We start from the raw sequence: 16,159 nt of genomic DNA, 5'->3' as shown, positions 1-16,159 counted from the left end.
CATTATTATTTCCTATAAATTTGGGGGTTGGGGTTGGTGAATTCAGTTACGACTATGAATAATTTTTCTACTTTAGAAAATGTTGCAAATTGCATTTCATTAGAGATGAGCTTTCAATAAATCGCATGAGCGAGCGGTTCATTTTTTTCATCAAGTATATTTATTTTTTGGTTAGGATAGAATGTAAATGCATTGGTTGATTGCTTCAAGAGTTAATAATAGACAGATTGGCGTATCGATTGCATGCCCAACAATGCAAATCATATTTTTGTTTCGTGATAATGCACGACCTTCAACTGTATGTTACAATGTATCAATGGCTTAGGAGACATTGGATCTGTATTTTTGGCTTAGTGCCATGGGAAGCTCATGCCTCCCCTTGATGGCGATTGTGGATTGACACAAACATGTGGGGAGGGAATCAGGGTGGAGATTGGGGCGGTTGGCTGGGGATTGTTTGTCTGTACGTGGGCAAGTACAATGTGAAGAAGAGAGGACTCCATGGCAAAAATGAGGTGAGTGTCATCCTGTTTTAAAGGAGAGAGCACCAATGAGAAAGGTCCTCCTATAACAGGAAACCAAGCCAGAAAGGGCAATCCGACAAAAAAGGGAAGGGTCCATCATGGGCTTGGGTGGGGTTGTTGTGTTGGGTCCGCATGTTGGACATAACATAACGGATACTCCAGACGATCACATTTCTCCTCCACATATGGCCTAGATTTGGGCTGCCCGGATTGTCCAGACGGGCGAAAGCCTGTTGGGCGCCCTTTCGATATTCGAACAAACTCGGACGTACACCTTGAGGACGATCTCAATTATTTGACTGATTTATTTATATGCATTATAGCCCGTAGTAACGCACGGGCGTTCTACTAGTACTGGTAGCAAACCAATCATGCTACGTTTAGTTGGAGGTGGGAGAAGAGGAGAGAGAAGGGAAGTGAGCTGTAGAATAAAAGCCTACTGTATCACGAGACCCAAGACACTTTGTGAGAATGTATGATGGGCTAACTATTAAAGTATTACATATTTAAATCTTACTATTGTACAAGCAGGCTATTAGGTTAACTCTAGATGGCATGGCAACTTCTTTTAGCAAGCTGTTGGCTATATTATTAACCATGCTCTAAGCACAACTCCAACACGCGAAGATCAAACCTTCCTTAAACGTTCGGACCTTGTTCCTGTTGTTTCGCCTCTTTTCTTCTACACATTGTCGTGTCTCGAACGTCCGGGGTTGCGTCCTGGCCTCCGAACTCTCGCAATCTAGTTGCAAAGTTGGGTGAGGTTCGTGGGTGTCCAAGCGTTCGACACCCAATACCCATCCAAATCGAGGCGCATTTGGACCTTTCCGCATTGCTTTCGCATGAAAAAGACCACCATTCTTCAAATTCTTTGCTACAATCACCACCATCATCCACCCAAGTTCCGTCCTTTTTGCCGTTCGACATTGCGATGGAGCCCGCTCTTCATTTGTCTTGTCGTGGTTTCTTCGAGCGGAGACACCGGTGCTCTGGGGGTAACGCGCTGCTCGAGGATTGGGAGCATCTACACCCAATCCCCAAAAATCCTCCCTAAACATATGAACAGACAGCCCGATCACTGACCGGACAAGAGACAGAAGGAAAAAAGGTAACCCAACCAAACCCCCACCTTACCCCCACCCATATTAGTAAACCGTCATATTCGAACCATATATGAGGAGGATTCGAGGGGTTCGTGGACGCACCCGGTCAGTCAGCCAGGTAGGACACTATCCACCCTGGACTATCTTTTCTTTTTTCTCTCACTCCATACCGCCAATCCGGACATTTTTAGGACGAAGTGAGAAACATGGCTTAGGGGGCGGGGCCACTGGGAGGTGACATGCCGGCTAAAGCACTAATGCTTGGATTTGGTCGCGAAAACGACCAAACCAACAAGTAGTGCCCGCATGTTAGGATGATGTGGCGTGCTTACGTGAACAATATGCTGAGTTGGACGAATGTCCTACCCGTCAATGACTCAAGTCTTTTTTTTTTCTTCCTATTTTCCTTCACGGGCATTTCAACAAACCGGCTATGAGCGACCCTTGCTTCTTCCCTGTCTCCAGCCGAGCTGCACCGTGGCTGGTTCTTCTTCGTTGCCCAACATGTGTGTGCCGCCAGGAGACACGTACACGCGGTGGTCGGCGTTCGACGCCATCCTCGCTGGCTGTGTCATGGAGGTCCAAGTGGCCGCCTCCTTGGGCATCGCGCCAGGAGACCAGGTCGCGTCCCCGAGCCATGTCGTGGAAGTGACCGCCTCTCTCGGCGTCGCCTAGGGTGTGACCAGAATCCCCTAAAGCGGTGCTGCGCAGCTGTGCACAATGGCCGGCGACGTTGCGGCACGCTGGAACTGCTGCTCAATGCACACAGCGGCTAGCAACGCTACGGTGGTGAGCAGGGAGCCCCTGGACGCACCCGTGCTGGCGTGCATGCCATCCATCCGGCCGCCTGATGAGCCGTCCTCGCCGGCAGCCTGACGCCCGACGAGCCGCTGGCTTCATGTCCGTGTGGCCTCCCCTGTTCACCGCACTCTTCCCCCTGCCCCGACCGCGTCAAGCTCACTTCGGCCGCATCAAGCTCATCCCCATGACTGCAAGAAAAAGCTCCTCAGCGGCCGCCCAGAAGCAGTTTGATGAAATGCCCCATAGAAATAGAGATGGGATGAAGATGGCCGTTTACTCATCGACAGGTGGGTCCCGCATTTTATTTGCCACGTCAGTCGGTCAAACTTTTTAGTCTTCACCACATCAGCCCGACAAGTGGGCCCTAGTTTTCGGGTTTGTTATTTCCTCGAGCAAACTTGACGATTAATGCTCCAGTTACTGGTTAGGCACAAAGTGGGTGATTTTTTTTGCCTTGACATAAATATGATACCAAATTGTTACGCTAGCCCCAACTGTGATGGTTTTGGGTAAATAACTCCGCTCGAAAGTCAGGATTTGGAGACACAAAGAGGGGACAACAAAAGAAACACAAGACAAAAAGAAATTGAACCAACGCCGTGCATTGAAACACCTCCCAAAATGTCCGGACCATACGGTATGGGCATTTTAGTCCATCCGACGCCGTGCACTAAACATCCATGTCACAGTTCGAACATCCGGAAATTAGTTCGTGAGATTCCGAATGTTCGGACCACGACATGGACATTTGATGCACGGCGTTGGACTTGTCTTTGTGGTGCTAGTACTACTGCTACTCGGCCTTCTATTTTTCTCTCCAAAAATGCTAGACCTGCATAGGCCCTGTTTGTTTCAGCTTTAGGCAGCAGATTCTCGTAGAAAAAAACCAAAAGCCGAAACAAACATCTATTTGGAACTAAGAGTAAATCTAGACTCGGGCCATTTTCAGTGCAATTGCCTGAAGAATGTAGCGGGGGGCGTTTTCCTCGTACCAAGACGGAGAGTCAACTCTCAACTGGTTTTGCTTGTGGATAGGACTGATGACAATAAACAGACGATGCTTAGCAAAAATATACAATTCCGGAAGGAAAACCAATGCAGCGCAACACGCTCTAATCCATTCATTGTAGGGATCCACAAGTCATTTCCTGGTCTGGAACAACGACCATCACAAAGGTCATAATGCAGCAATGCAGCATGCTTAAGCAAGCTTTATTTATACTGTACAATGAAAGCCATGTCTTGGTCCAGCACACGGGCAGTGAGGTCATAGCACAACGTGCCCAAGCATAACACGGGGACTCAAACGGTAAACGGTGTGGAATGCTTGCCGGCGCTGAAGAAAGAAAGAAAGAAAGAAAGTGAAGTAAGACTGCAACACAAGAGGGGGGAGAAATGACGCGTGACGCGGACAAAAAGCACCGCCAAGGTATCAAACCAAAGCTCCACTGAGAACGATGCGGAGAAAGGTCAAAAATGCAGCAGCTCCATAACCCGTATATTACCCTTCGTAGAGCTCGTCGCACCTCCCTCACGTGTGTAAGTTGTGTCCTAATCATACTACTCCCTCCGTTCGGAATTATTTGTTTCGGAAATGGATGTATCTAAAACTAAAATACGTCTAAATACATTCATTTCTGTGACAAGTAATTCCGAATGGAGGAAGTACTATATTGGAGGTGTTGCCGGTGTCCAGGTTCAGCCTGCTGCAGGTGGAGCGGCACTACAACGTGGTGTTTGCCCTCATACTGCTACATGCAACCTTCAGCTCATGGAGGAGCACTTGACCTACATTTTGACAAGGAGAAACTAACAGCACGAAGGGTGAAACCAAGACTGAAAAGTATCAAACTCCGCCGAGAAACAAACATGGCTGACCCCAACTTACCGAGTATTGCAACTTAAATAGCAGCAGACTACGTTCTCGACCGTCCTAATCTTCGTTGAAGTACTTGTCCTCTGCGTCGTAGTTGGCCTCCCTGGACCAGTGGTCGTCCAGCATCTCGTCGTTGTCGATCTGGGGGTAATCCATGTGCTCCGAGTCCTGGCCTGACAGGAACTTCTCCTGCATCACCGAGGTGAACTGCTCCAGCTGATCCTCCATCTCCTCAGGGGATAATATTGGCTTGAAAGTCCCTGCAGGGGGGGCTGCAGTCTCGTTGGGGCAACCACCGTTATCGTCGTGTGCAACCACCTGCGACCAGGGGTTAGGAAGAAAATGAACATCTAATAATCTGCTACGGCAAAGTTCACTACTGCTCCACCAGAGGTATCTTAGTAAGGAAAACCAAGATAGAAAATAGATCTATCTAAACTCAGAGGAAAGATACCCTGGTTTTTCTCTCCAGTCAAATAAGAAAAGGCAAATGCCGCAAGTGCAAGCCAAAAGCGACGGTAACTGAAAGAGACGCCTTAGATTGACCGAGTCTAGCATATTGTCCTGCTGAATTAGATTGTCATTTCTCCGAACAACAGCTCTACATCAAGTTGACACCGACACAGTTGGGCCATTATGTCATGAATCTGTTCTAGTCAAGAACTAATCCAGTGATCTGGTTTTACTTTCAAATTGTTTCTTCCTCACTGCTTAAATGTTCAGTCAAAATGTGAGGTGCATGTTGTTTTCAGATTCATCACATGGCCCTAGCACACAAGAAAAATACTGCAGAGTTAAAAATGACGGGATTTCCAAATCTGACCACAGCTACAGCCGTTGAGGGTACGCAAAACTAGCGGTTACAAATCTTTCAGCAAAAAACAGGTAATCCTAGTTTCCTTGAGCGTTCTGAGGCTGGCAAAGCGGAGACGGACGGCCATGGTCCTGACCTTGGCCCAATTGACCCACTTAACTTACAAAGGGTGAAGACTAGGACTGGTGGGAAGGCTGATATATACCTATACTAAAGAGAATATCTGAGAATCCACTCCTATTGTACAAAATGGTCCAGATAGACTGAGCAAAAAAAGGGCTTCAATTCGATTCTCCAAAATTGGAAAGTCACATACAACCGGCAGTGAACTCAAAGATCTGGCGAATGAGGGCCCACCCCAAAGCACTATACCTGAAGTTAGAACTACGTTATAGCAGTTACATGGTGCCATAGCAATCCTAGTTTCTTAGAGAGGGTCCGATATATCTGAATTAGAACTATGTAATACTCCCTTCATCCGGAAATACTTGTCGGATAAATGGATGTATTTAGACGGATTTTAGTTCTAGATACATCCATTTATCAATTTCTCCAACAAGTATTTTCGGACGGAGGGAGTAATAATTACATGGTACCATATTAATCCTAGTTTCTTAGAGCGGGTCTGATAGATCTGAAGTTAGAACTATGTAACTAGCAAACTAGCAGTTACACAATGCCATATAAAGAACACATTTCACACACAAAAAAAACATGAGTAATTTAGACTCCCGTATCCATCTAAACAGAAACCGTATCCTAGCGTTAAAACATAACCAACCAAGAGGCTATTGCGGGGTATCTGCAACTGCAAACTACACTTAAGGGAACTCTAAAGCAGCTCTGCAGAAAAAGATGGTTTTTTTTTCTACTTAACCATTTACTGGATTTGATGTAATACAGTCATACCTGTAAAACAAAGAATTTTCTACAACCTCTGTAACTTAATGCAAGACATTTTTGCAGCAAAAACGTCTTGCACTAAGTTACAGAGGGAGTACATCTGAAGACTTCAGATAGTGTAGATTACTATTTTCCATAGACAAAGCGGAAGCGGACGACCATGGTCCGACCTTGGCCCAATTAACCCACTTATATCTAATATATCTAACAAAGGGTGAAGACTAGGACTTGCGGGAAGGCTGATACCTTACCTACACTAATGTCTTGTGAAGTAAAGAGAAAACATTCCTATTGTACAAAATGGTGCAGATCTGAGGGAAAAAGTGCTACATTTTGATTCTCCAAATTGGAAAATCACATACGGCGGTCACTCAAAGATCTGGCGAATGAGGAGTCACCCCACCCAAAAGCACAATATCTGAACTTATAACTATGTAATTGCAGTTACATGGTGCCATATTAATCCTAGTTTCTTAAGAGTGGGTCCGATATATCTGAAGTTAGAACTATGTAATAACAATTACTCCCTCTGTAAACTAGCAAACTAGAAGTTACACAATGCCATACAAAGAACGCATGTCACACACACAAAAAACATGAGCAACTTAGACTCCCTCGTCCATCTAAACAGAAACTGTACCCTAGCATAAACATAACCAACCAAGAGGCTATTGTGGAGTATCTGCAACTGCAATACTTAAGGGAACTGTAAAGCAGTTCTGCATTAAAAAAATTGTTTTTTTCTACCTAACCATTTACTGGATTTGATATAATAAAGTCATACCTGTAAAACAACTAATTTTCTATAACCTCTGAAGACTTCAGACAGTGTAGATTACTATTTTCCATAGACAAAGCAGACTAGATTACTATTTCCCATAGACAAAGAAGACTACAAAGGAAGATTAATAGTCTACAAGTCAGGGTGAGTTATATAAGCAAAATCAATGTAAGCGCAACTACATCGCCTCAATGTATCATCACAACACAAACTTTTACAGTTCTATGTAAGTGCAAGCAATTTAACAAGGAAATTATGCACAAATCAAGTGAGAACATGCAGAGAGTAAGGCTAATTGGCAGCAAGCAAACCTCAGTCGAACTAAGATTCTCGGTGTTCTCCTCCATGCCGATGTTCTCTTCATCCTCTTCTTCCTCTTCCTCTTCCTCCTCCTCCTCCTCCTCCTCCTCCTCCTCCTCCTGCCCCATCACCGGTCGCTCAACGGGACCGCCGACCCACTCGCTGGGGTCAACACCCCTCCTGATCTGCTCCCCGCGGATCTTCTCCACGATGACGGCCTCCTCTGCCCGCCGCATCAGCGTCTCGGAGAACTTCTCCCCGGGCCGCACCATGGCCCGCCCGAAGGGGTCCTGGAACCTGCCGAGGTACTCGTGGTGCAGGTACGGCTCCCGCTCCCGCATCGCCTCCTCGGAGAAGTAGTCCCCCTGGGTCACCAGGCGGTGGAGGTAGGCGCGGCGCCGGTTGCGCACGCGCGCGGGGGCGGGGGTCTCCCCGGCGGCCGCGGCGCGGACGCGGCGGAGGTGCCACCCCACCTCGTAGTCGTCCCGGAGCGCGTCGAAGGGGGCCAGCTCGTCCGGGCGCAGCGCGGCGCCGTACCGCTCGAGGAAGAGCGGGGCGTCGCGGGAGAGGAGGTCGAGGAGGGCCGACTTGCGCGCCGGCGGCGGCGGCGAGGCGCGGAGGAAGGCCGTGGGGAAGTAGAGGCCATCCACGGCGGAGAGCCGGGCGGCGATGCGGTCCATCTCCGCGGGCTCCATGGCGAGCGACGGTGGTGGGTCGGCGCCGGAGGGGGACGGATGGTTCGGGCTTTGGCGGTGCGCGGATTGGTGGGTTGGGCTTTGAACTTTTCTACGGGGTCGGTTCCGTTTTCTAATGGGCCGTAAGGCCGTCGTGGTGTGTCCATCGTGAACGGATCAAAGATGACAATTAGATCCATTGTCTTTGTCTAAAAAAAATTAGATCCATTGTCCAGTAACAATTAGTTTTTTTTCTCAAAAGAAGAAACAATACCCCTCAAAAAAGTAACAATTAGTTTTTTTCTCAAAATAAGTAAAAATTAGTTTTAAAGAGAAAGTAGGAGACTAATTAGTATTTAAAGATTTTGTTGCGAGGATAATAATGATAACTTCATGAACATTATATTTGATAGTTTTCAATAATTATAAAAAATATACAGTACGTTAGAACATTGATGTACCCCTTCGCAAAGAAAGAACACGATGTGCACTATAAACATGCTAAATTTCACAAATAAACTCATATTCGTGTGGGCATGTATTTAAAACCAACAGTTGTTTTCATCCGCAAAAGAAACCCCAACATTTGTTAGGCCTGAAATTTTCTCCTTAATCTGGTGAGGGTTAAATGAACAAAAACGCTAAAAAATATGACGTCGGATCTAGGCATGGCAAATCTGATGTTTTCATGGCAATTTATATTTGGCGTGATAATGGCAATTTTAGTTTGCAAGCACAACAATTTCTTTGGCAAAAAAACTGAAGCGGATTTGCCATGCTCGTCAACTAAACTTGCCATTCTCGACGAACATAATTTTTCATTAAAAATGTTTGATTTATCATGCCTAAAAGCTGACGTTGCTGAGTATTCGGATCCTAAATGATTGAAGTCATTATGTTTACCTTAACAACGTGATTATCCTATTGTTTATCGACCCTTAGTAGCTGCAAATATTTACATACATATATGTCCTAAAAATTGAAAAAAGTCCATCGCCGCAGGCTCCATGGTGAGCGGCGGTGGGTCGGCGCCGGAGGGGGCGGATAGTTCGGGCTTTGGCGGTGCGCGGATTGGTGGGTTGGGCTTTGCACTTTTCTCTATGGGGTCGGTTTCGTTTTCTAATGGGCCATAATGGTGTGTCCATGGTGAACAGATCAAAAGGTTGCAATTAGATTAACTAAAAAAAGAAGGTGACAATTAGACCTATAGTCCAATAACAATTAGTTTTCTCTCTCAAAAGAAGTAACATTTATTAGTTTTAAAGAGAAAGTAGGAGTACTAATTAATATTAAAAGATTCTTTGCGAGGATAATAACAATAACTTCATGAGCATTATATTGGATAGTTTCCAACAATTCTAAAAAAACACAGTGTGTTAGAACATCGATGTACCCCTTCGCAAAGAAAGAACATCGATGTACATTATAAACATGCTAAATTTCACAAATAAACTCATATTCGTGTGGGAGTGTATTTAAAACCAACAGTTGTTTTCATCCGCAAAAAAAAAAACCAACATTTGTTAGGCCTGAAATTTTCTCCTTAATCGGATGAGGGTTAAATGAAATTTTCTCCTTAGTCAAATTTCTAGGCATGGCAAATCTGATGTTTTCATGGCAATTTATATTTGGCGTGATGATGGCAATTTAAGTTTGCAAGCACAAAAAATTCCTGCCAAAAAAATTGAAGCGAATTTTCCATGCTCGCCAACTAAACTTGTCATTCTCGACGAACATAATTTGCCATTAAAAATGTTCGATTTATCATGCCTAAAAGCTGACGTTCGCTGAATATCCGGGTCCTAAATGAACTGAAGTCATTATGTTTGCCTTAACAACGTGATTATCATATTGTTTATCGCCCCTTAGTAGCTGCAAATATTTACATACATATATGTCCTAAAAATTGAAAAAAAAAAGTCCTCGGGCTCTTTTTTAAGGCAGAGGCCGAGCAAGGTTGGTGGTGCAGCAAGTGATCAACATGCTCAAGGGACATGCCAGTTGGGAAATGTTGACACAAGTGGTCTCATGCATGGGAAAGCTAGCGATGTACAAGAGGAGGTCAAGGTTGTGCTGCAAGGTTACAGAAGTATAGTTTGAGCAAAAATTTTGGGGCTCCCTACACCAATGGGCCGAATGGCATGAGGGAATTTTCACACCATCCAAGTGCAACTTCTGAAAGGAATGGTGCAATCTGGAGAATTTTCTAATGGCGACAAAGAAATCCTCATCAAGGCAGTTATGCAATCCCCGCCGACCTATTTGATGGATGTCTTTAAACTTCCCGGGCCTTTATGGATAACTCATGAAAATCATGATAGAGTTTTGATGGGGTGCAAGCAAAGATATCCATTACACCCACTAGATCTCCTGGGAATGCATGATCCATCCCAAACCTTGTGGTGGTATGGGTTTCTGACATCTACAACTCTTTAGTCAGGTAGTGCTGGCTAAACAGACATCGATGCTTTTGTTGCGACATGCTAAGTTTTCTCACTATTGCTAATAGGTTGATGGGTCGCATGCCTGGCACACATGTTTTGGCCTTGCTTGTGTGTCCATAACTCACAATAGGTGACCTAACGGCCGCCGCCCCACTAAACATATCAATAGTTACCGAATTCATATGGGCTACTGAGGAGTAGGCAATGATCTTCTTAAGATCGATCTGTCTTAAAGTGGTTAAGGAAGTATATATTATAATATTATATGGTGCAAAGAGCCCCTAGGAAGCCCGAGTGGAACAGACAGACACGGAGGCTCCTAGTAAGCCACGCATGGGCGTGACGGAACCCCGGCTAGTTCGATCACGACAGACGGGGCTATCAACACAACCCGGACATAATTTGCCATTAAAAAATGTTCGATTTATCATGCCTAAAAGCTGACGTTCGCTGAACAGCAGTGCTATACACACACGATAGAATGCACACGATTCATAGACGATGCTTAAATCCAGCCGGACATGCACATGATCGACAAGGGCACCAGCGGCTGGATTAGCACGTCGTACATAGATCGTGTAGCACTGTCGTCTGGGTAGCAGTTTCGTTCGCTGGATATTCGGGTCCTAAATGAATTGAAGTCATTATGTTTGCCTTAAAACGCGATTATCCTATTGTTTATCACCCCTTAGTAGCTGCAAATATTTACATAAATATATGTCCTAAAAATTAAAAAAGGTCATCACGCTCTTTTTTAAGGCAGAGGCCTAGCAACGTCAGTGCAGCAAGTGATCAACATGCCCAAGGGACATGCCAGTTGGGAAATGTTGACACGAGTGGTCTCATGGATGGAAAAGCTTGCCCTAGCGATGTACAAGAGGAGGTCAAGGTTGTGCTGCAGGGTTACACAAGTATAGTTTGAGCAAAAAATTTGGGGCTCCCTAAACCAATGGGCCGAATGGCATGAGGAATTTTTCACATCATCCAAGCGCAACTTCTGAAAGGAATAGTGCAATCAGGAGAATTTTCAAATGGCGGCAAAGAAATCCTCATCAAGGCAGTTATGCAATCCCCGCGCGACCTATTTGATGGATGTCTTCAAACTTCCCGGGCCTTTATGAAGAACTCATGAATCACGATAGAGTTTTGATGGGGTGCAAGCAAAGATATCCATTGCACCCACTAGATCTCCTGGGGATGCATGATCCATCCCAAACCTTGTGGTGGTATGGGTTGTTGGAAATATGCCCTAGAGGCAATAATAAATTGATTATTATTATATTTCCTTGTTCATGATAATCGTTTATTATCCATGCTAGAATTGTATTGATAGGAAACTCAGATACATGTGTGGATACATAGACAACACCATGTCCCTAGTAAGCCTCTAGTTGACTAGCTCGTTGATCAATAGATGGTTACGGTTTCCTGACCATGGACATTGGATGTCATTGATAACGGGATCACATCATTAGGAGAATGATGTGATGGACAAGACCCAATGCTAAGCATAGCACAAGATCGTGTAGTTCGTATGCTAAAGCTTTTCTAATGTCAAGTATCATTTCCTTAGACCATGAGATTGTGCAACTCCCGGATACCGTAGGAATACTTTGGGTGTGCCAAACGTCACAACGTAACTGGGTGGCTATAAAGGTACACTACAGGTATCTCCGAAAGTGTCTGTTGGGTTGGCATGAATCAAGACTGGGATTTGTCACTCCGTGTGACGGAGAGGTATCTCTGGGCCCACTCGGTAGGACATCATCATAATGTGCACAATGTGACCAAGGAGTTGATCACGGGATGATGTGTTACGGAACGAGTAAAGAGACTTGCCGGTAACGAGATTGAACAAGGTATCGGGATACCGACGATCGAATCTCGGGCAAGTATCGTACCGATAGACAAAGGGAATTGTATACGGGGTTGATTAAGTCCTTGACATCGTGGTTCATCCAATGAGATCATCGTGGAGCATGTGGGAGCCAACATGGGTATCCAGATCCCGCTGTTGGTTATTGACCGGAGAACGTCTCGGTCATGTCTGCATGGTTCCCGAACCCGTAGGGTCTACACACTTAAGGTTCGATGACGCTAGGGTTATAAAGGAAGTTTGTATGTGGTTACCGAATGTTGTTCGGAGTCCCGGATGAGATCCCGGATGTCACGAGGAGTTCCGGAATGGTCCAGAGGTAAAGATTTATATATGGGAAGTCCTGTTTTGGTCACCGGAAAAGTTTCGGGGTTTATCGGTAACGTACCAGGACCACCGGGAGGGTCCCGGGGGTCCACCAAGTGGGGCCACAAGCCCCGGAGGGCTGCATGGGCCAAGTGTGGGAGGGGACCAGCCCCAGGTTGGCTGGTGCGCCCCCCCCCCCACAAGGGCCCAAGGCGCCTAAGGGGTGGAAAGGGGGCAAACCCTAAGGGCAGATGGGCCTTAGGGCCCATCCTGGTGCGCCTCCCTCTCCCCCTCCCCTTGGCCGCCCCCTAGATGGGATCTAGGGGCTGCCGCCACCCCTAGGGAGGGAATCCTAGGTGGGGGCGCAGCCCCTCCCCTCCCCCTATATATACTTGAGGTTTGGGCTGCCCATTAGACACGAGTTCCTCTCCTCTTGCTGGCGCAGCCCTACCTCTCTCCCTCCTCATATCTCGCGGTGCTTGGCGAAGCCCTGCTGGATCACCACGCTCCTCCACCACCACCACGCCGTTGTGCTGCTGCTGGATGGAGTCTTCCTCAACCTCTCCCTCTCTCCTTGCTAGATCAAGGCATGGGAGACGTCACCGGGCTGTACGTGTGTTGAACACGGGGGTGCTGTCCGTTCGGCACTAGGATCATCGATGATTTGGATCACGACGAGTACGACTCCATCAACCCCGTTCTCTTGAACGCTTCCGCTTAGCGATCTACAAGGGTATGTAGATGCACTCTCCTTCCCCTCGTTGCTGGTCTCTCCATAGATAGATCTTGGTGACACGTAGGAAAATTTTGAATTTCTGCTACGTTCCCCAACAGTGGCATCATGAGCTAGGTCTATTGCGTAGATTCTATGCACGAGTAGAATACAAAGTAGTTGTGGGCGTTGATTTTGTTCAATATGCTTACCGTTACTAGTCCAATCTTGATTCGGCGGCATTGTGGGATGAAGCGGCCCGGACCAACCTTACATGTACGCTTACGTGAGACCGGTTCCACCGACTAACATGCACTAGTTGCATAAGGTGGCTGGCGGGTGTCTGTCTCTCCCACTTTAGTCGGATCGGATTTGATGAAAAGGGTCCTTATGAAGGGTAAATAGCAATTGGCATATCACGTTCTGGTTTTGCGTAGGTAAGAAACGTTCTTGCTAGAAACCCATAGCAGCCACGTAAAACATGCAAACAACAATTAGAGGACGTCTAACTTGTTTTTGCAGGGTATGCTATGTGATGTGATATGGCCAAAGGATGTGATGAATGATATATGTGATGTATGAGATGATCATGTTCTTGTAATAGGAATCACGACTTGCATGTCGATGAGTATGACAACCGGCAGGAGCCATAGGAGTTGTCTTAATTTATTTATGACCTGCGTGTCAATATAAACGTCATGTAATTACTTTACTTTATTGCTAATCGTTAGCTGTAGTAGTAGAAGTAATAGTTGGCGAGACAACTTCATGAAGACACGATGGAATGATGGAGATCATGGTGTCATGCCGGTGACGATGATGATCATGGAGCCCCGAAGATGGAGATCAAAAGGAGCAAAGTGATATTGGCCATATCATGTCACTATTTGATTGCATGTGATGTTTATCATGTTTATACATCTTATTTGCTTAGAACGACGGTAGTAAATAAGATGATCCCTCATTAAAATTTCAAGAAAGTGTTCCCCCTAACTGTGCACCGTTGCGAAAGTTCGTCGTTTCGAAGCACCACGTGATGATCGGGTGTGATAGATTCTTACGTTCGAATACAACGGGTGTTGACGAGCCTAGCATGTACAACATGGCCTCGGAACACATGCAAAACACTTAGGTTGACTTGACGAGCCTAGCATGTACAGACATGGCCTCGGAACACAAGAGACCGAAAGGTCGAGCATGAGTCGTATGGTAGATACGATCAACATGAAGATGTTCACCGATGTTGACTAGTCCGTCTCACGTGATGATCGGACACGGCCTAGTTGACTCGGATCATGTAATCACTTAGATGACTAGAGGGATGTCTATCTGAGTGGGAGTTCATAAGATGAACTTAATTATCCTGAACATAGTCAAAAGGTCTTCGCAAATTATGTCGTAGCTCGCGCTTCAGTTCTACTGTTTAGATATGTTCCTAGAGAAAATTTAGTTGAAAGTTGATAGTAGCAATTATGCGGACTAGGTCCGTAAACTGAGGATTGTCCTCATTGCTTCATAGAAGGCTTATGTCCTTAATGCACCGCTCAGTGTGCTGAACCTCGAACGTCGTCTGTGGATGTTGCGAACATCTGACATACACATTTTGATAACTACGTGATAGTTCAGTTAAACGGTTTAGAGTTGAGGCACCGAAGACGTTTTGAAACGTCGCGAAACATATGAGATGTTTCGAGGGCTGAAATTGGGATTTCAGGCTCGTGCCCACGTCAAGAGGTATAAGACCTCCGACGATTTTCTTAGCCTGCAAACTAAGGGAGAAAAGCTCAATTGTTGAGCTTGTGCTCAGATTGTCTGAGTACAACAATCGCTTGAATCGAGTGGGAGTTGATCTTCCAGATGAAATAGTGATGGTTCTCCGAAGTCATTACCACCAAGCTGCTAGAGCTTCGTGATGAACTATAATATATCAGGGACATATATGATGATCCTTGAGATATTCGCGATGTTTGACACCACAAAAGTAGAAATCAAGAAGGAGCATCAATTGTTGATGGTTGGTGAAACCACTAGTTTCAAGAAGGGCAAGGGCAAGAAGGGATACTTCATGAAACGGCAATTCAGCTGCTGCTCTAGTGAAGAAACCCAAGGTTGAACCCAAACCCGAGACTAAGTGCTTCTGTAATAAGGGGAACAGCCACTGGAGCAGAATTACCCTAGATACTTGGTAGATTAGAAGGCTGGCAAGGTCGATAGAAGTATATTGGATATACATTGTGTTGATGTGTACTTTACTAGTACTCCTAGTAGCACCAGGGTATTAGATACCGGTTCGGTTGCTAAGTGTTAGTAACTCGAAATAAAAGCTACGGAATAAACGGAGACTAGCTAAAGGTGAGCTGACGATATGTGTTGGAAGTGTTTCCAATGTTGATATGATCAAGCATCGCACGCTCCCTCTACCATCGAGATTGGTGTTAAACCTAAATAATTGTTATTTGGTGTTTGCGTTGAGCATAGACATGATTGGATTATGTCTATCGCAATACGGTTATTCATTTAAGGAGAATAATAGTTACTCTGTTTATTTGAATAATACCTTCAATGGTCTTGCACCTAAAATGAATGGTTTATTGAATCTCGATCGTAGTGATACACATGTTCATGCCAAAAGATATAAGATAGTAATGATAGTACCACCTACTTGTGGCACTGCCATGTAAGTCATATCGGTATAAAACGCATGAAGAAGCTCCATGTTGATGGATCTTTGGGCTCACTCGTTTTGAAAAGTTTGAGACATGCGAACCATGTCTATTGGTGTATATGCATGAAGAAACTCCATGCAAATGGACCGTTTGGACTCACTTGATTTTGAATCACTTGAGACATGCAAGTCATACCACATGGGCAAGATGACTGAAAGCCTCGTTTTCAGTAAAATGGAACTAGAAAGCAACTTGTTGGAAGTAATACATTTTGATGTGTGCAGTCCAATGAGTGCTGAGGCGTGTAGTGGATATCGTTATGTTCTTACTTCACAGATGATTTGAGTAGATGTTGAGTATATTTACTTGATGAATCACG

General features: G+C 45.4%; 1 protein-coding gene across 3 annotated transcripts; it reads right to left on the bottom strand.

Moving 5' to 3' along the window:
- Positions 1–3,611: 3,611 nt before the first annotated feature.
- On the bottom strand, positions 3,612–7,878 carry LOC123150379 (coiled-coil domain-containing protein 97). Of its 3 annotated transcripts, none has more exons than XM_044570240.1 (3): positions 7,114–7,878; positions 4,317–4,622; positions 3,612–4,237 (listed from the first exon to the last, which is right to left on the bottom strand). In XM_044570240.1, exons 1-2 carry the CDS (start codon positions 7,795–7,797, stop codon positions 4,362–4,364), a joined length of 945 nt encoding a protein of 314 aa, XP_044426175.1. In that variant the 5' UTR covers positions 7,798–7,878; the 3' UTR covers positions 3,612–4,237; positions 4,317–4,361. The 3 variants fall into 3 exon arrangements, with proteins under 3 accessions (XP_044426175.1, XP_044426174.1, XP_044426173.1); XM_044570239.1 differs by having other exon boundaries at positions 3,612–4,216; XM_044570238.1 differs by having other exon boundaries at positions 3,612–4,622.
- Positions 7,879–16,159: the final 8,281 nt, after the last annotated feature.

This window comes from Triticum aestivum, chromosome 7A (genome assembly GCF_018294505.1).
Source record: "Triticum aestivum cultivar Chinese Spring chromosome 7A, IWGSC CS RefSeq v2.1, whole genome shotgun sequence".
Lineage (NCBI taxonomy): Eukaryota > Viridiplantae > Streptophyta > Magnoliopsida > Poales > Poaceae > Triticum > Triticum aestivum.
This window is presented reverse-complemented; position numbering and strand designations above follow the sequence as displayed.

What these genes read in the sequence shown, in the direction of transcription:
- LOC123150379 (XM_044570238.1), bottom strand. Translation starts at nt 7,797, where the DNA reads ATGGAGCCCGCGGAGATGGACCGCATCGCCGCCCGGCTCTCCGCCGTG. An exon ending in AGAATCTTAGTTCGACTGAG is followed by an intron (nt 4,623 to 7,113) that starts GTTTGCTTGCTG and finishes CCCTGGTCGCAG; the next exon opens with GTGGTTGCACACGACGATAA.